Here is a 25,171-nt window from a genome sequence, read left to right as displayed (position 1 = left end):
AAAGTAATAACAAAGTAATTGAGATAGTATTGAAAATTTCAGTAAGTATAGATAGTATTGAAAATTTCAGTAAATATATAAAATAATAAAGTAGGAAAATTGAGAGAGTATTGGAAATTAAAATGAGTGTAGAAAATAATTATTTAGAGAATTTGAAAAAAATTGAAAAAATATTAAGAATTGAAGAAAATACAGAGAATAATTGTGTAAAAAATTAATGATATATATAAATGAATTAGGAGTGAGGTAACATATTTATTGAATTTTTTTATATTTAAATCACCGGTTTAATCCGGTTTGAAATCGTTGGTTCAATCCGGTTCGGGGTCACCGGTTCACGGTTCTTAAAAAATATGAACCTGAACCAAACCGCAGAAGGACGGTTTCGGTCCGGTTCGAAGTCGGTTTCGATTTTGACCGAACCTATTCCGGTTCAAAACCGGATCGTGGCCACCCCTACTCCTAGTTAAGAGTCTAGAGTTAGAATATTGAAATGTCACAGTTGGGAGATAACTAGAGTCAGTGACTCAGTTACCCTAGCATGAGCTAGAGTTACATCAAGAGTTGCCATCAGACCAGAGGTTGTGGATTAGTTGCAAAGTAAGGGTGACATCTATAGAGTGAGACCATTTGGTCTTCGGTATGGAATTTTGGATGGTTTTTGCAGTATGACAGACGTTTTGCTTAGAGCTTAGTGAGAATAGTATACATTGTGTGTATTAGTAAGGTGTAAAGTACAACCCTACTACCTAGAGAAGGTCAGAACTATGAATTGATGATTTACAGAGCTATGATATGATAAGAGAGTAATTAATTTGACATGGTTTTGGCAAGGTGGAAGATATAGTACATTTTTCGCAGTTAATTATGATATAAAGTGGTCTTATTCTTTCAAGAGGGATAGGGGTTTATTACTAATAATGGTGTCCAACAAAATAGTGCCCCGGATGGGACTGTTGAGTGTGGCAGAGAGTAATTGGCTCGGGTATCCTGGAGGGGATACAAGTTCCATATATGAATCATATATAATCAGATCAAGATGTATGTAAGCCTTTAAATTAAATGACGGGTTTGGATACCTAGAATTTTAAGTTTCAGCTAATTTAATGGATATGAAAAATTAGAGTTGCTACAGATCCCCTCCCTAAGGTAGTAGGGGGTAGTATGTAGTCCAAAAGGATAAGAATAGAGATCATACAATAAAAGTATGACTGCAATTTCCTGAGTTCCTTTCTAACTTCATATTGTTCAAAACAATAGTACAATCTAATTATAATAGTGTTAAGAGTAATAAATTAGCGAAGATAAATCACAGAGGGCCAAAGGATAGAGAAAGTGCAGAATGAAAGTTTAGACAATTGATTGCAGATGCAATATAATCCAAATGCCGGTGAAAGTACTAGCTAGAGTGGTCAAAGGACCAAATTTGAGAAGCACAGATATGTGATAACGCAGTAGAGACTCTGAAAGATATAGTTAGCAAGTACAACTGTCATGTTAGGAAGAAGAATGGAACCAGGGATAGAATAGTCAAGTTCTATTTTGGGTAAGACAAAGGAAATAAATGAAAGGATAACCTGAAGGGCGCAGAATAAAAGGAACAAAGTTAAGATATAGGGTAGGCTAAGTGTTATTCTTGGCAAGGTGAATGACAAGGATGGATAACCCAAAATGGGACCACATTAGTGAGAATAGTGATGGAGGTATATAATATAGTAATGTGATACTCATAGCATGATGTAATTGAGGTAGTGCCAGGGACTAAAATATAGTGCTTGGAGTTGCATAATTGGATCATACTCTATCTATTCCCTATTCCTAAAGTGAAGTGGATAGCAATGGGGTAACATTCTTTTAACTTGTTAACAGTATCAAGAAGATTAGGTGAGGAATACAATAATAATGAGCAAAAGCTAGAAGGTGTGTGATGGTATTATGGACTATCTAATTAGGCAGAGAAAAAAAAGTTAGTAAGTAGTAAGTTGAATAAAAGTCAATCTAAGGGATCAAATAGGTATGATGAGAGGAAAAGAATGATAGATATGAATCATAGGTCGAGTATAAGTAAAGTTAATAAATTATAAAATATTATGTCAGGAAGGACAATGGTACGGTAAAGGGTTCATGCAGATGATACCTTATAGGTAGAGCACAATTGTGCTAGGAGATGATGAAATTTGAAGAGAAAGACTAAGAAACATAGGTTAAACATTATTATATGGACAATCGGATGTAGTTGAATATAAGAGGATATTTTTCTTTCTTTTCAAGTTTTGCTCGTGCTTTTGGTTCTAGAGGGTTATATAAGGAACAGAGACTGAGTCAAGGAGACCTAGTTTATTGAGAGTTTGGTAGGCACTAATTCATACACAATTTCTTGATATGAGAATGACAATAAGTGCATACCTAGTGTTAAATATGAAAGAACGATCAGAGTAATGACAGGAGTTAAATTGAGTTAGCTACTAAGGCTTGCAACTGTCTTAAACTATGAGCTGGAGGAAGTACTATTTGTGGATGAGTTTCAATAGATGAAATTGTTGCCGATGGGTAATTTGAGGCTGAAGTTTGGAAAGTTGTGGGCAGTATATGCGATTATATTAAGGAGAATAAACACGTAAAGTATCTTGTTTAGAATTAAGGCATGGCACACATTTCCCACAGCCGTGTTAGTTCAGATGAAACTTATAATTTCTAGGGCTCCTATCCATCCATGATGTACAATTTCCTACTAAGAGAGGTAGGGAATGATAATGTTCTGATAGTTAAGTTGGAAAAAGGGGATACAAAAAAGAATTTTCTAGGGTTAATTCCAAGTGTTACATAATGTGAAGAATGTGCTGGTAGGAGTCAATTGTAAGGTTAAAATTCTCGAAGTAATGGAACAAGTAATCAAGATAGGACTAAGAAATAAAAAGAAAGTTAAAATTGATGATGGGATGGACATCCTTGAAGGAAAAAGTATAAGAATGAGAGAAAACAAAGGTTAAAGAATAAGTACAGTAGATTGGAAAGATATCAATAATAGTAGAAACAGGAAAAGGAAGTGGATAAAATCCAAAGGACAGAAAGAAAGCTCGTTATAATGATGAGGATAAGAAGGAATAGGTATGCTAGGAACACACTAAGAGATGTTTAAAATAAGTTATTATGAGATGATAGATTAAAAGAGTAGTGGAGCATTGATCTAAGTGCCAATGTATCAGAAGTAGGCCACATAATAAGAAGCTTTATGAAGAGGTCAGGATATTCTCATTCCAGAGGAAGAGTGAGAAAGGATAAAGTCGCATGGACTAAGTTGTCATGGAATATAAATACTTTTGTCATATAAGAGAAGAGATCCAGTTTGCTTTCCAATGTTGATAAATGGAACATTTAGCCCTTGGATGGAATTCTACCTGACTAGTTACCTAAGATATACAGAGGTTGGTCTAAGTAGCTTAGTGATGACACAAATATATTGGAAATTTGAAGTATCATGAAAATAAGAAGATGCATAGGTGTTGACTATTAAGGTCATAGGACAAGTAAAGATTTTGAACGGAATGCCTATGATGGGTGCTATAGGAAAACGTCTCATAGGATATCATGGAATAAGGAACATAAGTCATGTCATGGGAAACAGAATTGTAGAAAAAGGTAGAATAAAGAAAAAAAATCACTAAGAGGCATCTTAGGACGCAACATAAGAGAGATAACCACCAAGTTGATTGAAGTTATGAGACTTCAAGTCAAGAGTAGTGAGGTATAGCGAATACTTGAAATGTCAGAAAAATGATCAATGAATAGTTACAAGATAAGAGCCCTCTAGAAAGAGATGATGACAAATAGGACACTATAGTAGAATCAGAGAGCAGTAGAATGTCATATATAATATACGAGGAGTTTGAAGAATAAATGTTTTACCAATCTCTGCATAGCTGGAGGAGTAATGATTGCACTTATTCTAATAATCTTCTTTTCCTTATTTCTTGTTTATTCAAAAATTCGTGGACGAATTTTTCTTAAGGGGAAAAGAATGTAACAACCCAAGAAAAAAATTTAAAAAAAAAAAAAATAAATAAATTAATTAAAAATTAAATTAAACATTTAAAAAAATTTTAAAATTTTTCCAGGAATGAATCTGGACAATATGTCTGTCTAGGTTCATTCCCAGAATTTCAAAAAAAAAAAAAAAAAACCAAACAGCCAGCAGACCCCGCCTCTCTCCCTCACGCATCTCTCTTTCCCTCATCTCTTCTCTCCCTTTTCTCTACACTTTCTGACCAATGAGGGGTCAACCACCACTGACCGGCGACCAAGCGGCTTCATGCGATGTCGGCGAGCCACCAGCCGGCCAGTAGCACCGCTAGACGCGGCGGTAAGAGAGGGAGAAGATAGAGAAAATGCGCACAGTAGGCAGTGGCTCCCGTCGTGATTCCGGCTTCCTTCGACGTTCGATCGAGGCGATTCAAGTGGCGTTGGAAAGCTTGTTCCGAGAGCTTTCTTTTGATACCAATTTTGCAGCAAATGGAGGTCGGATGAGTGAGATATGGAGGTCGAATGAGTGAGATATGGAGGAAAGAAGTTTCGGGTTTTTCAAGCTTTTGGGTCATATCTAGGACGATTTGTCTGTTGGATTGACGATTCGAGACCACCTATGGACTGAGGGAGAGGAGAGGAACATGATGGTATGATCAAATCCGGCAAATGTCACTGGCGACCAGCGGTGTCTCCTGTGAGCTTGGGAGATAATTCAACTTTCAGAGGCTTCCTCATAATTTTTTGAAATTTTTGAGACACAAATAAGCTTTGGGTAAGATTATTTTCATTATTTCTCTGTCTGTGGAGCATAAATGCAGTGTTTCTTAAACAGGAAAAATTAGAGAAAAATTCTAAGAAAAATATATGATGTAAGTAAAATTATTTGGAGATATTATATGGTGTTTGTTGAATTTTTGAGTGATTGTAGAATATTTTTGAAAAAAATATAGATGGATTTTAGTTAGATTTTTAGCATATGAACATATAAGATTATTTGAAATTATGATATTTAAATTTTATATAATTGGTTGAAGCTTGAGAATGGAGGTTTAAATATGTGAATATTGAATTGGGTTGAATTGAGAATATGTTAGCTGTTGGAAACTTATGGAATTGAGTAATATTCTTGAATAAAATATTCATGGGGTGATCAAAAAATTATAATTCCTTTTGCATTAGCTTAGTAATATTGCTGAAGATCGCGGGGCAAAGTTTTAGAACTTTTAGAGCTCATATGGGTAGTTTTTGCAAAAGGAGTTAATTATAAGGACTAAACTGTAATTTTTTACATTGTGATTGTTGATTGTTGGATGGGCCCAGGAGGAGCCTTGTGATGTGATTGAGTTGTGATTATATGATTGGCAGATATAGAAGTGTATTTTAAAGCCTTTTTCAGGTTGGGTAGGTTCTGGGATAGAAGAAACTTTGTTAGATTTCTGGCATGAATTAGGTTATCTGTTGATTCTTTAAAATTTTATTTTGACTTAGTACTAATAAATTTATTATATAATTATTTAGGTGATCGATGTCAGTTATTTTCCTCCATCCAGCAGCCACAATAGTCCTCGGTGTACTATGAGTAAAATATTAATTTTAATTATAATTTCGATATTATTATATGTTCAAGCATGCTCATGCATCACTTATATATATATATATATATATATATATATATATATATATATATAGTTAAATACTATGCACATTTTATATTGCATTCTTATTTGATGGATTGCCATAGGTGTTGTTTGTGATAATTTGGAGCAGTGTGCGTGCGTTGGCGTACGTGTGGTATGGTGTTGGATATTGACAGGACAGGTAGACACAGCTTGAGATCTTCGCTGGAACCCGGTCCTTCGGGGTAGACACGGCCTGAGATCTTCACTGGGACACCGTATTTGGTTTATTAAGCGAAAGTCCAGCTTGAGATCTTCGTTGGCAGAGGTTGGATTAAGATGACTGTATAAGGGATCAGCTCCCGTATATGTATTGTTTGACGTTATTAGATGTGTGAGTGCTCTAAATTGCCTTTTTGCTGTTATGATGTGATTTGTATGAAAATATTGACGATGTTGCATTTCACTCCACATGGTGAATTAGCTCTAGATAACTATAGAGATTATGGTTAAAATTGATATTTTACTTTCTGAGTTGAACGCTCACTCCTATTCACATATTTTTTTCAGGCTACAGGAGGAGACATTTTTCAGAATAACTTATTCCTTTCCTCGCAGGTTATGAAAAAAAATTATTTAACTGTATTATTATCTAAATTTGTAATTTAGAACTCCACATGTACTAGTAGTAGTATTAATTCTGTCAGGGACTGCGTGAATTTAAGTTTTTGTGTTAACAAATGAAAATTTTTTATGAGTTTTAAATAGTTTGTAAATGATGCAACAGGGTTGAGCTGGGCTCCCCTAATTTTAATTTCTGATAATTACTGGGTTAAGTTGACCCGAAATAAAATTATAACAGTTTAATTTAAATTATTTTATATGCATATTGGGCCTAAATTGTGGGCCTGGTCATGAATTTGAGAACAGTAAAGCTTACTACAGGCCTCAGGGGCTTTATGCTGGCCCAGGTCCTAGTGCCGGTCCAGCCCATAGGTTGGGTCATGGCACAAAATATTTAACTAAAAATTGACATTTGTATTCACCATGACATTTGGCATAATTAAAAATATTTAAAATTTTCACTTTGATTTATTTTTTTTTTAATTATAAATTTAATTATTAATTTTAATTAATCTTAACTGAATAATTTTTATCCTAAAATATATATAATTATTTAAATTTAAAATATAAGTAAATATATTTAATTAGTGTATGATAATTTTATATATTATACATGTTACAATTAAAAAAATAATTTAATTTAAAATATAAAATATTTAAAATTTTATTTTAACTTAACTTTTATTAATTATAAAGTTAAATATTGATATTAGATAATACTTAATTTAATAACTTTATCTTAATTGAGTTTAAAATTTTAACTTATATTTTTTAATTATAAATTTAATTATTAATATTTTAAATTATAGATTTAATTATTAGTATTAGATAATAAAAAAATTGAAACTTCTATTCACCATTAATTAACGCTTGGCAAAATTAAAAAAATTAATAATTTTATTTTAAAAAATAAAATATTATAATTCTATTTTTTAAGAATCATTTTTTACATAATTTTTATACATTTAATTTACTTTAGTATGTGATTTTGATTTAAACCAAATACTACTAAATTAATATATATTGATATAAAAATTAATATAATAAATAAAATTTTCATTAATATATATAAAAAATAAATAATTTAACAGAGTAAAGTTTACTGGATTAAAATTAAATAAAATTTGAAATTTAAAATTATTATCGCTCGGATGACTAGTGATTATAAAATTTTTATTCTTCTGATAATTTAACAAAAATGTTCAAAATTTAATGAGACTAAATTATTATAACATATTGCCTCATTAACAAGTTCCAACTTTAATTAACACACTCTATAACACTACAGTTATAGATATATATATATATATATATATATATATATATATATATAAAATTGTAGTATCTGAAGTCATTTAATCATTTATTTAATTTTTGTGCATATAAAATGAAATATCAAATTTCTTTTCTTTCTACAATCATAAAACTAATATTAATAATTAAATGGAAATAATTAGTTAAATGCAATATATCCGCATCGTAATAGGGGACCTCCGGTTGTATTCATATTAGTGCTTTTTTGCTAAATGAAATTTATATTTGAAGAATAATAAATATGTTATTATCAAAGTTGGAAGATAGGTTCAATTTTATCGATTTATTACATATACTATTTATTTTTTCCTTTACTTAAATTTATATTACATATTTATATAAAATTATAAATTATAAATTTGAAATACTTGAATTATATAAGATGCAAGTTATATTATTACAAATGTTTTATATTCGCATTAAAATTAATTTAAGAAAGTAATAAGATGTGAATTTGGATAGAAGCATAATTAGCTGCACCAATGGAGAACCAAACGGCAATTATAAAGGAATTAAATTCTACATCCAACATTTAAAATTAAAAAAAAAAAAAAAATGCTAAGAGCGTCATATGATACAAGCACAAAAGAAAGAATTTTTAGAGAAGAGTTTGCACAAGAATACCTGAAGAAGCAGTCATTTATTGCCGAATATGAAAGCATGTGCAAAAAGCTCCAGAATCGCCTTTTTTTTTTTTTTTTACATCAATTTTAACTTTTTAAAATTGATTAATTTGAATGAGTTATCATTATTAGTCACATACACTTGCATATCTTTTTCTAATCTTCTGAAAAAGGTAATATGTTGAAACAACCTTCTTACGCGAAACATATCGTAACTGGAATGACAAAAGATCAATAAACAATCAGAGAACACATCATAATTATTGTACACTTGAAAATCATTAACATCTTTCGTATTGTTGTTTTCACGTATACAAGATAAACGAATTTCTTTTGAAACGATACAAACTAATGTTCTAAAGATTATAAAAAAAATGAGTTAATAATGTCACTTTGTACCACTGAAAAATCTCTTCTTTTTTTTCCCCCTTATCTGAGTTGCCGAAAATGGAGTAGAGAAGTCAACAACTTTACCACAAGCCATTCTGAGTAGAGATCTAAGCAGAAAAACCTTTTCATCCGTCTCTTCTTGTCCTCTCACCAAACTTCAACCGGGATGTAGAGCTAACTTTTACAATTGAATCTGGTCTTTGGTGTTATGATCTGAATCCAATCTATTGACTGGCCATGAGCTTCCTTTTTTTGAAATAGCCACTACTAATCAATACAAGATGAGAAACTACAATTAAAAGAAAAAAAAAAAAAATCTAACATGCTTGGTCAATTAATCAGAAAATGGCTGTGCGTCCATGCATAGATGCACCAATTTTCTTTGATACTGCCCAAAATATTCACCAACTGCAATAACATCTTCATTCTCTGGGTTCAACCCAGGCAAGTTAAATAGAACATTATTGTCTGAAGACCCTGATTCATCATCTGAATTTCTTAAATGACCAATAATTTCTCCATGGATTTCTCGGCAAGCAAGTATAAACATGGCAGCTGTATCAGGTTGCTGTGCTTCACGAAGTGCTGCAAGGGCCTCTTGCAATGCACCAGCCGCAACAAACAAAATTAGAGCCCTGCATTGAGCCATTGTATAGATTAGGAAGAGAGCATAAGCATCAAGTTTAGAATGCTTACTAAAATGGAAAGAGAAGTACCTCCAGATGTTGTATTCAGAACGAAGAACATGTTCAGCCCATCTTTGCAAGACCCTGCAAAAACACAAACTGTGAATGAGACGAGAATATTTACTTCAGCAATTGTTAAAAATATGCAAAAAAAAAAAAAAAAAAAAAAGCCATATGATACATTGTTAAAAATAATAGATTTGATTAAAAATAAAGGATGAAGTAGATAAGGCTAACAAAGATGTACAAGGTAGGCAAAAAAAAAAAAAGAGAGAGAGAGAGAGAGAGAATTTAATGCAGAGTATGTATTTCAACAGAATTAAATGGCAAAATATTATGCACCCAGAAAATTCCAGTTAGATGAGATAAAGAGTTTTATTGAGTTGAGTTGCTGCAAACATGGTAGAGAAGCATGAGATAACAACTGAACTCACAGATATAGAAGCCAACACATTGAGAAATGGCAACACAAAATGAAAATGATGAAACCAATACACAGAATCTTTTGAGATGTATCATTAGTTTTAGGGGAACCTTTAAGGATTTTTTTATGATAAAAAAATTCAGAACCTTGCATAATCAGATCCCTTCAAGTGTGTAGCAGCTAAAGTTGCAGCATCTGTCCAGCATCCAGCATCTTGCAGCTGCAGAAGTGAATGTGTTAGAATTGGAAGTCCAACCACAAACTTTGGAGGATCTGTTATTGATTCAGCAAAGGGAAAAAACACAACTGAATGGAGCTCAGTGATGATATATGGAGATCACTTTAATGATGGAAGATCTCATATGATCCCTACAAATTTAGCAATGATGTAAGCAATGCTCTCAGAAGTTTATGATCGTATTCTACAAGAAGTTGTCACTCTCTTCCAGAGCCTGAATAAACTGGGTGTGGACCAGGATAAGTTTTCGACATGCAAAAGAGAGCAAAATGGACAAGTACCACACATACTCAACTGAATGCTGAAATACCGAAATGCAGCGGAATTTGAAGAAAGACTAAAATTTCATAACTACACCACAAGACATTAAATATGCAAATAAAAAAGAAATGGTATAGAACCTAACCTGAGAACAAGCTTCTTGATACCTTCCAACAGCACAAAGAAGATGAGTACCAGACAATGATCTGTCAGTCCTGACCATGTTAGCTGCAACAACCTTGATGATCACATAATAGTCAAGAATCAGAAAAAGAATAAATCTTGTATTCCAATCACAATTTATGTCTATTGTTGAAACATAAGCAGTTTCTTAATCCCCACCTTAACTGCAAGCTCATGAAGAGATCTTGACACAGCAGAAGAAAGAGCAACCGCACGTAGAGCATTTGCATAGAAATAAGAACTATCTGGAGAGGTGGAAAGCAACAAACTAACTGCTGCTTCCAAATTCCCAACTGATACAAGCCTGTTATTCATGAAAATGAGACGATTATCCAAGTTAATGTAGAATCCGAAAAGAGAAATATGGAGGAGGCATGCAGGTTACAGAAGTGTACTAGCATAAGAACAAGAAGAAAAATAAAATATGAAATGACAGTAAAATAATTTTGTGAATGGAGGGACCAGCATTCCATGGCTGCATGTCCAAAATATCGGCCTCTTATTTTTCAAAAAAATAGTAAACTCTCAAAACCATTGTATTCTTTCTAAGCATAGCTATGATGTGGGTTTTCCTTCAAGAACTGCTGACCACAGAGCAGTTACATTTCCATAAAAGGTTATTGTTGATAAAACAAACTGGACCTAACTCCACCCCAAAAGCCACTCAGTGGGAGAAGGATTGCCCAAATCACATATAAAACATTCTTCCTCAATACCCAGTTGATGTAGGAAATAACAGTAATGTTTAATACCATAACTTTCTAAAAAATTGTGCATGTGATTTTTTTTTTTTTTTAAAACAACTTAAATTCCCAAATTTAAGATCAAATAACTATTGTAAGATAACTATTACAATAGTTTATGAGTGTACATATCATTCCTCATAAAACCACACATACAAATTTTTTATCAACTATCTTAGCAGTATTGCTTCCAAGCATTTTTCTATTGCAAACACTTCGTGAAAGGAAGAATCAGATGCAAATGGGTGCATTCACAACAAGGTGAAAAGACACCCACTGAAAATATACAAACTAAAGGGTGATCGAGATGGTTTGGGAATCTCCATCATCAGCTAGCAAATTATCAGTATGGAAATCAAACACGCTGAAGTTGCAGGTGAAAGACAACAAGGAGTACACCTAGGATGATGAGGATAAAGTAATGAGAGAAAGTATTTGGCAGCTATAAATGTAACTCTAAACCAAGTAGAATCAAGAAAAAAGATCTAGAGAGCTGACTGCAACTAAATTAAGATTGAGGCATAGTTGAGATGAAAAGAAACATTTCATGGAAGCAAATCTGATATAAGCAGAATTGCTGATTCAGAAATGGTGGGCCGTGATCCAAAACCACTGAGAGTTTACTACAGGAAGAATTTCAGAAAGAAAGGTAGAAGAGGTTAGCTGGAAGGGAATCATTTGGAAGTTATGCTGTTAGAGGGAATTGTGGGTGGCACTCCACATGGTCCTTGAATCATCATTCCAGCTATAAATAAGAGATTCTTCAGCTGACACGGGTATTCTGGACGTATTCTTGAATTTCGGTAATAGCTGGGGCTAGCTTGAGCTAGTTGGTCCTTTATTTTCTCTGTGTTTTTCTGTTTTCGAGAGGACTGAAATAGCTATTGTATTGCCAAATTGATTCATTGTAATTCAGATCTCATTTTACAGTGAAATCAATACTACTCTCTTATTGAATCTGTTCTTTTTTGTTCCTAACTCCATCAAAATCATTAGAAACTATTAAAAGATCCCTTGATGCCTACTGAAGGACACATAAGACATTAACTTTGTGCAAAGATAATCCCACGGAAATATTATAATATTTGCATTGTCACTTTGATTCATTCAAAATGATTAGTCTAATTAAACAGAAGAACAATACATTGGCTTAGACCACAGGTTTACATAGTAACAAGTACTCTGTTTGTGATCCTCAAGCACACCCTATTGAACATGACATGATTTTCCAAAGATAACCAATGTTGAAGCCCCAATTTTCTCTTCTGATAAGACAGCATCATCAATAGCAACCAGCAAAGTTATGACTAGTAAATAATGCCTTGGTACTGAAGTTTTAAGTTGGGTTTGCTTGAGCCAATCAAGCACTAATCTGCTCCATCAGCACTATAATGTTTATTCACAAAGCAATACGATAATCAGGAATACAACAAAATAATGACCAATTTGCAATCTTCTCAGTCCTCAGGCTTCAGATAGATAGCATAAATTGCACCCAACTTATGCATTCACATGGTAGTAATTGATTATAATAAAATAATACTCAGTGCATGCCAAAGTTAAATAAAGGACTCACTCATGCACATGGTTTTGAATAGCCTCTTCTCCCTCCAGTTTCTCATGCCAAGGAATGCGCTCATTAGCACTCTCCCATAACTCTTCTTGCTGGAAAGCCATCAATCTAAGTTGACCACTGCTCTGTTACACAAATATCTCAGATTACAACAGAGAATATAACATGTTTATGCATTGCATACGATTACTAGAACATCTTACACAGAAGAGGGAATAGAAGAGGTAAGAGGAAGAAAGAGGACTAAGAACATAAGTGAAAATAAATAATACATAAAATAACTTACCAATAAATCCCTGTTCTCAGTACCAGTTACTGATTTCCCCTTTGATGCAATTCTGTTCAACATAGCCGTGCCATCAATCTCCGGCATTGAAGCTGAGATGGGTACTTTCTGTGGAGACTTATTTACCAACTTATTTATCAAATGTTTTAGGGCATGAGGCAATTGCAACCAGAAAAGAGCTTCCGAAGTTTCACCAAAAATAGCAGCTGCAAAGGCAAACCTCACAGCACAACCTTTGTTGACTATGGTAGCATATAATCTTGCTCTCTCATCATCAAGTATGCATCCTTTTAATAGGAAACATTCAGAATATGTAATACAAGATATTAATCAAATAAACATATGGAAGAGCATATCTGCAGTGCCACATAAAAGAAAACCACCTTCTTTTCGATAAGGCTCTAATACTTTAAGGAGCATTTCTGGCACTACAGAATCACCAACAGCAGGTAAATCAATCATGTAGCTGCGTAGATCTGCTGCAGGTGAAGCAGTTCCAGGAATGGAATGAGGCCTCTTATCAATAGCTGTTCCGCAAGTGTTAAACCAAGAGGGCTTGACGCCCAGTTGCAAAATCATCCGCAATGCCTGTAGCAAAGGAACAGCAGCAAATATGATATCAGGAAAGAAATCCCTCCTCTATGGAAATCTTAATCTAACATTTGAGATTATACTGCCTATTTCTAAGACATTCTGGATATTCACCATCAACTGTACACAAACAACAGAGGTGATGAAACTCCAAAGCCAGAGATATGATGCCTTAAAATAAATTTTTTCTACTCTTTCAATTAAGGAGGGAGAGAGTCAAACCTATTTTTGTCAATTTCTAGAAAGAAAATCCCTCCCCATGATGTTTATACATTTCTCATATTAAAAACAGCACTTACCTAGAAGATGTAAAAAATAAATGCTGACAAAATGTGAGGTGAGCCAACTTGCACAGGAATGTGTAACATGTTGCACAAGTATTCCGAATTAAAAGATAATAGAAAAGCAGGACAAGATTACCAGCGCATGTGGTGTAGGGAACAGTATCGGAGAGCATATTGGCATAGGCCTGAATCTTTCTTTAGTAGCCCGAGGCTGCAATCCATATCCAGGCTTTTTGTCATTTCTGCATGAACAGAACAGCATGGCTATTAAAACACCAAAGATAACATTCAAAACTCTGCTATTAAATCAATCTATGATTTACCAAGACAAATACCAGTACAGCTAATTTAGAATTCATGTGATAAGTACATATGATACAATCCTTTAAGTGGATTTTACACTCAAATCTAATCGTGTGAAATGTTTGCATAAGAAACAAATTGATATCCTCAAAGTAAATGCAAAAGATGTTATACGATGTGCACAATTCTACCACTCCCATTTAGCAAATTATGATCATATCACCAAATTAAAAAAAAAAAAAGCAAATACAAATTCACATTACAACAATTTTCCATCTCTGACTCATGACACCAAAGAGAAATTTTCTGTCATGTTTAACCGACATTGCCAACCCAGGTTTGCCAAAATTTGCAACATGAGAAACAAAAATATGGAAATGGAGTTAAAGTAAGAACTTTGCCAATAAATAAATTAATTTCTAATTTCAGATTCAGTTTCTATATCTTTCTTTGTGGCCACTGGCCAAAACAAATCATTAAAATAATAGAAAAGGGGTAAACAATAATGCTTGTCAGCGACCCAAAACCATTGCATTTTTCTGTCAAATCAGAGCCACACCACAGCACCACCAAGGCCCTTAACATTCTCCCATATATGGGGAATAATAGCATAAAAGAAGGGTCAACTCATCTAAAATGACACATGCTTGAATGAAATTATTGAAGATGCTATTAGTTCCAGTACTATAATGCCACACAAGACCCCCAGCAAAACCATATTAACGATGCTTGGATAAAATTAATCATGCTCCCCTTTTACATTCTCCTATATAATGACAGTAAAAAAAGCATAAAATGGGATCTATCAACTCGTTTAAAATGACACTTACATGTTAACTTCAACAAGGCGGAAGCTGCTATCAGCTCCAGCAATGCATAACACCAGAGGGTCATTTTTGTCACTCCGCAAAGGCAGCCAATCAAGTTCCAATACAAGGGTTCCAGGAAATTGAGGTTGCAAAAGAGAATTGGCTAATGGATCCTGTGAATCCTGCAATTTGAGAACATGTAGAGCAACAGGATTAAGTGAGGAACTCCATTAAAAGATGTAAATGCACACAAGCAGTAATAAATAATAACATAAAATATGGTTCAAATCAAAAGAATGTATATAGCAAATGCTTGCTGGATTTTAACGAAGTTCCTCGTGGATCCTCCACTAGTGCTCAAATTTCCCACCAACTCACCCCGTCCCACTGCCCAAAAAGAAATGGACAGGGAGATGGGGGGAACTTCAAATTCTTAGCAGATCACCAACCATGCAGATCATACATAGTATAAAAACATCAGCATGCATAATGTATAAAGCAGCAAGATTGCTAATAGCCACTTTTCATGCTTACAAGGTCAAATACAGAAAAGGTATTATCATAAAAAAGCACTGCAATACGTCCTCGGCTACGGTCTCCAGGGACAATGGGTGAGAATTTGATTCTCCTGATTCCTTCCCTATGAGTGTTAAAAGATGAAGAATGCCCAGTCGTTACATCCCACCATCGTATGTTCCCTGACCTGTCTCCCATAACCTGAAAAGTAGCAAAGTCACCGCCTCCAATAATAGAACTTTGGAAGCATCAAGATTGCCAATAAAATGAAAATGTTAAGATAACTGAAACATACAACATGAGGTAAGCGGTAGGCCATGGCTGTGATCAATCCATCAGATGAAACAAATGAAGAAGAGGGCCATTTTGGTCTACAAAGAAGGGGGGGAAATGTTATATGAGATAAGGGAGCAAGATGTAAGCATAAATTCAAAGAGTATAAATCATAGAGATGACAAGATATTTGAGCATAATGATTGTGGACAAAAATAGAGTTTTTCCAGTTGCGAAACAAATAGGTATATGGGAAGACCAAAGAGATTTGAATTCCATAGGCCCAAAATTGAAGCTTTAATAGAACAATCTTCAACCCAGCTCTAACCCATCTGAAAAATAGGTCATATTTTCATTTTAGGGTTTGGTCATGCATTACCTGAGATGATTTAATTTTACATAGCTATAAACTGAAATTTAACCAATTTTCACACTTTGTTCCAATCTTTTTAATATTTAATATTGGCCTCCAATTTTATAGAAGGGTTAAAAAAACCCAAACTTAGCTCAAAGTTGCAATTATAACCAATTCTTTTAATTTTTGTCAACTAAATACAGAACTTTTCATTTTGGTGTCAATTATAACCCAAACAAGGAATGGCACATGCCATGAATCCCAAATTGTTGCAGTAGCATATATTTTATTCATAAAAATGTCATGTAGGCATATTTAAGAATAAGGAGGGATGTTTATAGGGAGAGAATGCAATGAAAAATTCAATTTTTTTTTTTTAACTTTTTAAAATGCTTTTTAATGTTAAATAATACTAAATAATTTTTGTAATGTCTTCCATTCATATATGCAATATCAAATACTAACATAAAAAATTTTTCTAATAAAATATAAGCAAAGCTAGCAATTTGACAGTTTTAGCATTGTCATTTCAAATTTGGCTACAACCAATCTAAATTTAAAAAGTTGTATATAACTGACCAAATTAAGAGGATAGATCACAATTGCAAATTTGAGTAAAGTTGAAATTTACTTTTCGTCATTAACCCTTTTGTAAAATTCAATTTGGTCTCTTTTACAACATAAAATGACATGTTTTAGATTAAACATACATCAGTTTGAACTCACAACAAGCTCAATTTTAGCAATGATGAACATAAGTATTAACTTTTACAAAGCAGAAGAACCACAAATTTTTTACTTTTGAAAACGGAAAGAACTATGTGTTTAATAGGCCAAATCTAACCTTTATGTAACTTTTGTTTTGAAATTTATGGTTTGGAAGTTCATTGAATTTCTTGAATTAAGTTTAATTACTTAAAGCTATTAACCTACATGCATGGTGTAAAACGTTATATGTTATTTGAAATATTATAACCATAAAGATATCACATACGAGCTACAACGCAAGAAAAATAAATGACAAGAAAGGTATTCTAAATTTATATGTGCACTGCACATTTCTTTCTTTTGATTTATTAATAAAGAATTTCATGAAGAAACTCTCACGGTATTTTGAAATTTTCTTTGTCAATTCAATAAAACATATGCTTCCACAACTATATTTATTCTTTGTGTAAAATTCTTGCTCAAAATTTTCTCAATTATTCCTTATCGTATAGTTTTACATTATTTTTTGTTGATGTATGAAAAATATCTCCCTTAACATTATATCTATGAGAAACAAACTATCTATAGAATAAAAATATAAAGTACCAATATTATTTTAAATAAAAAAAAAAGAGCCAACAGTAAGGAGAAGCTAAGTTGAAAATTTAGGCTTACGGTTTTGTTTTCAGTGATCCAAACCCAAACCATCTGATTGTAAGTCACCCAACTGGACCCCATATAGCTTTATTTATTAAGCTTCAGACAATAGATAAATCAATAACATATTCACTTTCATTAACTTCATTTTCTGTTGCTCTTTTCATATTTCAAACAGCTGATGCAATGTATACAATAAAGATATTTGTCAACTGTATGGCTTCCATCACATCATCTCAGTATCCTCATCTCATCAAAAGGTGGGTGTGAAGTGTGAATTACGAGGAAAGGCATGAGAAGAATCATATGATGGTTATAATTGCAAACACAAACACAAACTGGGTAAAGTTCTACAAGATTGGACCATATTCTACATGCTTCATGAACAAAGTATTTATTTTATCTTTTACAGCTTATTTTCTTCTTTGGAATGTGAAGGCAAGAACAAGATATAATTTTGATCCCTGAAATGCAAAAGCTCTGCTCATGAAATACTAATCATATTCAATTGCAAAAAAAATCATCTATTCAAATAAGCTAACATTGCAATCCAAAAAACGAGTTAGTCAACTTGTTCATTCTACACAAAGCAAATGCAAATGGCAGCTTAATTTCAGGAGTAATAGTCATAGTATCCAACTCATGAATGCAAAAGAGATACAGTATACCAAAAGAGCAGAAAGTTAAAGCAGTTTTTCGACCATCTGCCCTTTTTTATAACTTAGCACAACAGATTACTGATTCCAACATCTTTAGGAATCATACCTGAAGTCCCGGATCCTCCGCCCATGAACCTCAAAAACTCCAAGTGCACCATTTACTAGTGCAAATGCAAAGCTTTCTGCTGTGTCATCCTGAGAAGCATCTGAGCTAGCTGCCGCTGCACATAAAAGCTACTCCCATGTTCAAAACATTTGAAAATTCAAATAATAAAAGAAGCAATCAATAATATATATAGCACTTCAGATGAAAGTAAAAAGGCTCACTAGATTCTGATGAGGCAGCCTTTGGGGTAGATGCTGCATCTGAATCTACTGGTTGCTGATCTTTTGACGACCATGAAAATTGCCTAGAAGGACCATTTTGAACTGTCCGTGGAACTGTTGGAAGAGTCCATTCCAATACCGTGAATGGAAGAGCTAATGATCTAAGCTACATGGAGGTATAAAAGCATAATAATTATCTAAAAGAAGCAAATAGTTCAAATCCTGAAAAAGTTAAGAGAGAGAGAGAGAAGCATAGTTTCATCAAATAAAGGGGAAACATATTCTAAAGATTTAATGTAGAAAATTGCTTCTTCACCACCCTCTCCTCTCCCCCCCTTCCGCCCGCCGCGCACCCCCCCCCCCCCTCCCTCCCTCCCTCCCTCTTTTCCTTTCCCACCTCTCTCTTTTCGGTGCTTTCGAAGGGGAAGGAGATTTGTCAAGACTTGAGCACTTGACCCCCTACACTACGATGCAAGCACTCAACTAATAGGCTTCTAGACCAATGGCTAATATAGAAAAAAGCTAAAGTCTGATTTAGCAATCTATAAACCTCTCAAGGAAATTAACTATTACTTCTCAATACAAGTCTATTGAGTACTTTTAAGACTTTAACAAAATACGTTTTTTTTTTTTTTTTTTTTTAAATGGAGATAAAGAGAAAATCAAAATTCCAATTACACCACCAATCATTTTAGCACCTATTTGTGGACTTTATTGTACAAAACAATTCTTAAATGGACTTCATTTATGATTTCAAAGAAACAAATGTCCCAATAACACAATCACTAATGTCCAAAACTCCAAAAAAAACAATCACTCAAAGTTATGGAAAATATAATCAAATGTCACACTAATTCTAGAAAACCTACAAATATTTGAACTAGAAAATTCCATTGCAAACGAGGAACAAATCTATTTTATCTCATTGAATAAAGTAACATATCCATTTGCACCAAGCCAAAGCACAACTTTTGAATTTTTGCCCCCTTGAACAAAATACATAGATAAATTCCTTCCAAAACACATTAAAAGTTACAATACAGACATGTTTTGGCCAATAAATCTCGGATGTTACATATGCTGCTAAAGTTTTATTTGTATATGTGTGTGTATGTGTGTGTGTGCGTGTTAGTTATTTCATCCACACTCAGTAATTTCAAAAAGACAAATTAAAAAAATAATAATAATAACAAGAAAGATTAATGAAAAGTATGCTCTTGGTTTAGCACCCATTCCCATGCTTGGCCATGTTATTCTCCAATACAACACAAGAGGTTGATCACCAATAGATATCACAATCTTGAAAATTGCACGTTGTGCAAGTCTAATTCCAACTTGGGACCAAAACCAGTCAAAACCACATTGACCAAAACTGGCCTTGAACCGGACTAAAATCGTACGGTCTTGTTCTAGGCCAAAACCATTTTTTCCTTTTTTAATATATATATATATATATATATATATATTTAATTCAACCACTGAATTTGACCAAAACCATACAGAACCAGATCAAAACCAAAACTGGAATCGATGGGGATCCAGCAATCTGGTTCCAGTCCCCCTTAACCTTGAACCAGAACTACCAGTTTCGACCCAATGGCCACCCCTAATGGAAAGGATAATATTTTTAAAAATTAAATATAAACCATTTATATAAAAGTAAATAAAAGCATACTATGTTTTTCACAAATTGCATTTTCACATAAAAAATTACAATTCAAGTAGTATAATGTACACAAAACATTCTAACTATATTAAAAATTTTCTAATAATTTATCAAAATTTTGCATTGGAATCCAAACAATATCTCATTATTAGATAATATATCTCCTTGAAAAGTCCTTTTATCAAATAATGCATTCTTGGTTTTTTTTTTTTTTTTGCAATAAATTATATATTTATTACAAATTCACACTCTTTTAAGGAATTAATAAATTTTAAACAATTAAACAAAATAAAATATGTCCCCCCCACCTCTTCTCCCTCCTCTTCCCCCTCCTTTCTCCCTCTCTCCATGGTAGAAACCAACCAAATATGTAAAAACTGATAATTACATGGTTCCACAGGTCACACTAACATGGCAGTATTAAGGTGGCAGTTTCTCTTCCTGCCACATCTTTCTTTGTTTTTTCCCTACATTTTCAAACCTTGTATCATACTCATGCCATCAAAGAAGAAAATTATTTCACTTCCTTATATTGTGAAGGTATTACTGGTAAGAGGCCATCCTATTCTTACTGCTATTCCAGGAAAAGTGCCAAAGTAATTTTTTTTTTTTAAATATATAATATAATTTGTCTAACAAAAGAAGATGATGAATTTATATACGCCATGGAAAAATATCTCAAGTAATAATAAACAGAAAAGGTTTCAGCCAACACACCATAATGGGACTTTTTGTCATTGCCCAAACCTCCACAGGAGCATCACGAAACAAAATAAGAAGATACCTGGAAATTTTGAAACACAAGTGTCAGCTAACAATGCTATGATGTGTCAATAAATATCAGTTAAGACACAGATGCAATGAGGAAATACTGAAAGAAGCATTCAGAAGATCAATTAGAAGGTTAAGTAGTCTTCCATTTACATATGAGGTGGCAAGCTGATATGCATTAATATACAAGAAATGGGTTTCAAGACAACCTTCCAGATGAAGAAGTCCTCAAAGCTCTAATGGGTGCACGCTCTGGCTTTTGTAAAACCCGAAATGGTCTGTTAAGGCCACTTCTAAGACAGGTCACAACAAGCTTATTAATGTAACCTCCAGTTTTTTCATTCACCTGAGTCAGTAAGAAAGGGCAAGTGTGGAAAACAAGAAAAAAAAAATTGAAACTTATTATGATGTAATTACACAAATGATAACTTTCAATGGGATGTCTATACCTGATTGTAAGAAAATGAAACCAGTCTAGAATTTCCAAGCCATCGTAATCCTCTAACTGTACCATTATGAACTGAGAAACTTGCAGCAACAGCATTGGCAGAAACATCAACGATGTCAACTGTTCCGCTCTGAGTTCCCAAAGCAACCAGGGGAACAGCTACAGCAGGATAATTTCCTCCACCTTCATGATATAATATCTCATTAATCAAAGACTTGCTTATATCTTAAAAACTGATGCAAACTTGAAGTATTTGAAGAAAATAGAAATTCAAAAGAAAAATAATCATCAGTACGAAACTAACGTGCCAAAGTAGCTGTCAAAGAAGGGGAGGGCACAGCCAGCATAGTTACTGTTGAAGAAAGAAGCTGCAGCTGTCCAACTAGGCTGATCTGCATCAGGTAAGAACGCAAGGAGGATAAATAATAGTGCTATTCACCAAGATAGTTGTTGCTTTGCAGAGAGGATGAAGAATACTGCAGTTCACTAAGATAGTCATTGATCATTGAACACAATCAAAATCAAAAAGAAAAAGCCAATGTGCTATTTGCACAAAGATGCACTTTTGAAGAAAACAATGACCTGAAGAACTATTGCTAGTTCAATTAATATTTTAAACTCTTCATCCAACAGGTGAGAGTTATAAAGCTAAAATAAATTAACATCAAAGTAAAAAATGTTTATTTAACAGACCTTGCAGGATATGCTTGCCTGGCTGAGAATAGACGATGGACGGCTTTTATTGACACCCATATTCTCTTGTTGCTTGCTTGCTTCAGAAGTAAGTCCATCAGCAGAAGCTAAGCCATTACCATTGGCCCCCAAAACTGGCACTTCACGGGAATCAGAACCTATACCCAAGTCTGTAACATCCTTTTGGGTGTCTCCAATCCCTTCAGCAGTCAAGAGCCAGTTCCATATTTTTCCATCATCAGAAATGGATATCACATGTGTCTTGGAAAGAAGAAGAGTGTCATCACAGAAATCAAAGGGATTATCAAAATCCATATCAGCTAAAGGTGCATTAGGTGCATCAGAATATAACTTGGCAACATTTTGGAGTGTGGACTCTGATTGGCAGATGGTGACAGCTAGAACCGAAGGAGAAGGGACAGATGAGCCAATTGAGGGCATCATCTCCTCCATCGTACACATTACATGCACCTGCTCTCCTCTGTAATCATATGTAAATAAGTGCATTCTCTTAGGCAGGGATGAAAGTAAGAAGAATAATATGATCATCGTAGCCAAACATTAGAAAAGAGCAATAAAATAAAATGAAAGAAAATGAGGCAGTCAACAAATATCAGATCAGATGATATCACAATGCTTCTGCTTCTTTTTGTTAATAGGGCTATGCACATAGAAAACCACTGGAAATAAGATACTTTCAGTACAAATTACTGGTACGGTGGTACCAGTAATTATAATGCCTGTATTCATTATTATATTATACACGAATTTATTGATAAACCTGAACTTTTAAAATCTTATGTAATTATATTCAAAAAGTTGGGCTTAATTTCACCCATGATCATTGAAATTACAGTTACTTCTGCAAGACATCTAAATTTCAATTTGTATTAACAAAATCACTTTAATTTTGGTTTCAATAAAGTCATTATTTGCTATATTTTGGTAGATATCCAGCCACATGTTTAACAAAATAACCAAGAAAATTTTTTCTAAGATCTGCTATAGGCTACAGGGATGTCATACTTAGCTATCACATTAAAAATTTTTGTAATAGTGACATAATTGAGAAAAAAAAAAAAGAAGTTTAGTACTATGCAGACAAATTAAAATTCAATGGTCATAATGAAATTCAATTTTAAATTCAATAACTGTGTAAAATCTTGAACTTCCATAAGTTTCCACAACAAAATCTGATATCCCTTCTATGCATGAGAATTAGCATCATCAGTTATCATAAAATCTATTTAAGAGCCATTCAAAGCTACATATACTTAGTCTCTCTCCATCAAATATCCCTTGGCCCCAGATCAGCTTTGCAATGAATCAACTTAAAGCCTTAGAGGCAGCCATCCACAGGAATCAGCTCTCCGAAAATTAGAATGGTGCTTACTTGCAATTCTGAATTAGTTTGTCCTTCTTTCTCTGTAGCTGGCAGATTAAACTGGCTCCCCTTAGCATCTCTAAAATGGACCTCAGACCTCAGATCTCTTTGAATTCTTTTGTACAAAATCAATTGCACAAGGGGGAAATAATAGCAAGAAAATATTTGATACATTTCCCAATTGCAAACTACCATTGTTCCTTCATCAAATGATATTTGCACCCCTTGATGTTAGTGGATTTAAATACTAATCCCAAGCTACAATGCCGTATATGTATTATTGACACAACAAATGCCTTTCAATTCAAATGGCCATCGCTTAACCAGATGGAGTTATTCCCAAGCTAAAATTCTGGCTAAGGACTTAGTCAAATGATAATTGCTTATGGACTTCCATTTTTCACTTGATTACAACACTAATCTATGAAATAACCTTTACCAAATTCACGTTATGATATCTCAACTTTCAACTAAAGAATATGAAAAAATAAAATAAAATTATACAAATTGCAATATTAGTAGGAGCAAGCCGATAATACTTACTCTTTACGACGCCATATGCTGAGCCTCCCATCAAGGTGAGCACAATACAGCAGCTCATTATTTGGATCCGGTAACACATCCAGAAACTTCCCACACCCTCGTGGCAATGCCGTGCTAAAAAGGGCCGTCTCGTACTGCAAATCGAACACCACCAACTCTCTGGGAAAAGTCACAAAGATAATGTGCCTCCACTGCGGCGAAAACGCGAATTTCACGCAGTAGAGAGGGTACACTGCCGACGCTGGCGCCGAAGAAGAGGATCCACCTGCTGCATCCCTCTCTAGCCGCACCAATTCACTGCAATCCGCTGGAATGTGAAGCTCCTTTATCGCAACCTCATCCTCTGTTTCTCCAAGCACCTTAATGGATAGCAGAAAGCCTTTGAGTCCGAGCACACAAAAATGGCGGGAATCGAACGGATCGCGACGGATACACGAGAGGAACTCCGGCGACGCATCGTATTTGAAGAAACATCGAGCAGAAGAAGTGATGCTGTAAAGGGAGAGAGAGGAAGGACCAGCGATGGAAGCTAGGATATATGAATCGGGGCGGGAGAGTACCCAGCAAAGGTCCTGGATGCCACATTTCGGGTTAGGATCCTGGTCGAACCAGAGGAGAACAGACTTGAGACGAAAATCAAGGAGGGCAATGCGGCCATGACGGTCAGCGGCAGCGAGGAGGAGATGAGAGGAGGGCTCGGTGGAGAGGAGGTCACGATGGAGGGGAAGAGGAGTCCAGCGAATGGAAGTGATGAATGGAGATAAAGAAGAAGAGGAATTGGAAGAAGGAGATGAAGGAGGAGGCAGAGGAATCGTGGAAATAAGCTGGAGGGAACGGGAATCGACGACTGAAATGGAGGATCCGGAGGGAAAGGCGAGGAGACCAGAGGAGGAAAGGTCGATGGAACCAAAATTGTTGCGTGATGGCGGGCCAGGGAGCATGCAGTCCCAGGTGGACTCCGTCGTGTGTGACGGAGTTCTGGGAAGGGACATAGCGTTAGAGATAGAAATGCGTGTGTGTGTGGGTTATTGATCTGCGTTCAGGTGCCTACGCGGCGGTTGGAAATAGTGGGAGAGAGGGTATGGGTATGGCTTGGCATTGAGTGGATTGGCATTTGCTGAGTTCCTACCAACCTCTGTTTCCAGGCAAGCGAGCTCCAGCTCCTCTCTCTTTGTACTGCGAATTTAGGCTCTGTTTGGA

The 25,171-nt window shown here is 34.3% G+C and overlaps 1 protein-coding gene across 2 annotated transcripts; it reads right to left on the bottom strand.

Annotated features, from left to right (window-relative positions):
• Positions 1–8,435: 8,435 nt before the first annotated feature.
• LOC110635745 (uncharacterized) lies at positions 8,436–25,171 on the bottom strand. 2 transcript variants are annotated; one of them, XM_021785172.2, is made up of 20 exons: positions 23,972–25,169; positions 22,045–22,525; positions 21,656–21,743; positions 21,353–21,534; positions 21,113–21,249; positions 20,850–20,916; positions 18,467–18,632; positions 18,246–18,360; positions 15,783–15,858; positions 15,506–15,688; positions 14,993–15,153; positions 13,996–14,101; positions 13,368–13,572; positions 12,985–13,271; positions 12,702–12,823; positions 10,542–10,686; positions 10,345–10,437; positions 9,847–9,920; positions 9,307–9,360; positions 8,436–9,225 (listed from the first exon to the last, which is right to left on the bottom strand). In XM_021785172.2, the coding sequence occupies exons 1-20, from the start codon at positions 24,961–24,963 to the stop codon at positions 8,925–8,927; spliced, it is 4,035 nt and encodes a 1,344-aa protein (XP_021640864.2). In that variant the 5' UTR covers positions 24,964–25,169; the 3' UTR covers positions 8,436–8,924. The 2 variants fall into 2 exon arrangements, 1 of the variants encoding a protein (XP_021640864.2); XR_009145738.1 differs by lacking the exons at positions 8,436–9,225; positions 9,307–9,360; positions 9,847–9,920; positions 10,345–10,437 and having other exon boundaries at positions 10,545–10,686; positions 12,702–12,818; positions 23,972–25,171.

The sequence above is a fragment of the Hevea brasiliensis genome, chromosome 17 (genome assembly GCF_030052815.1).
Source record: "Hevea brasiliensis isolate MT/VB/25A 57/8 chromosome 17, ASM3005281v1, whole genome shotgun sequence".
Lineage (NCBI taxonomy): Eukaryota > Viridiplantae > Streptophyta > Magnoliopsida > Malpighiales > Euphorbiaceae > Hevea > Hevea brasiliensis.
Note: the sequence above shows the minus strand (reverse complement) of the source record. Positions and strands in the feature narration are given on the sequence as shown.

Coding starts and splice junctions, on each gene's coding strand:
- LOC110635745 (XM_021785172.2), bottom strand. CDS start 24,963: ATGTCCCTTCCCAGAACTCCGTCACACACGACGGAGTCCACCTGGGAC. Junction 18,361..18,466: donor GGCTGCCTCATCAGAATCTA/GTGAGCCTTTTT, acceptor TTTTATGTGCAG/CGGCAGCTAGCTCAGATGCT. Junction 9,361..9,846: donor AAGGGATCTGATTATGCAAG/GTTCTGAATTTT, acceptor GTGTTTTTGCAG/GGTCTTGCAAAGATGGGCTG.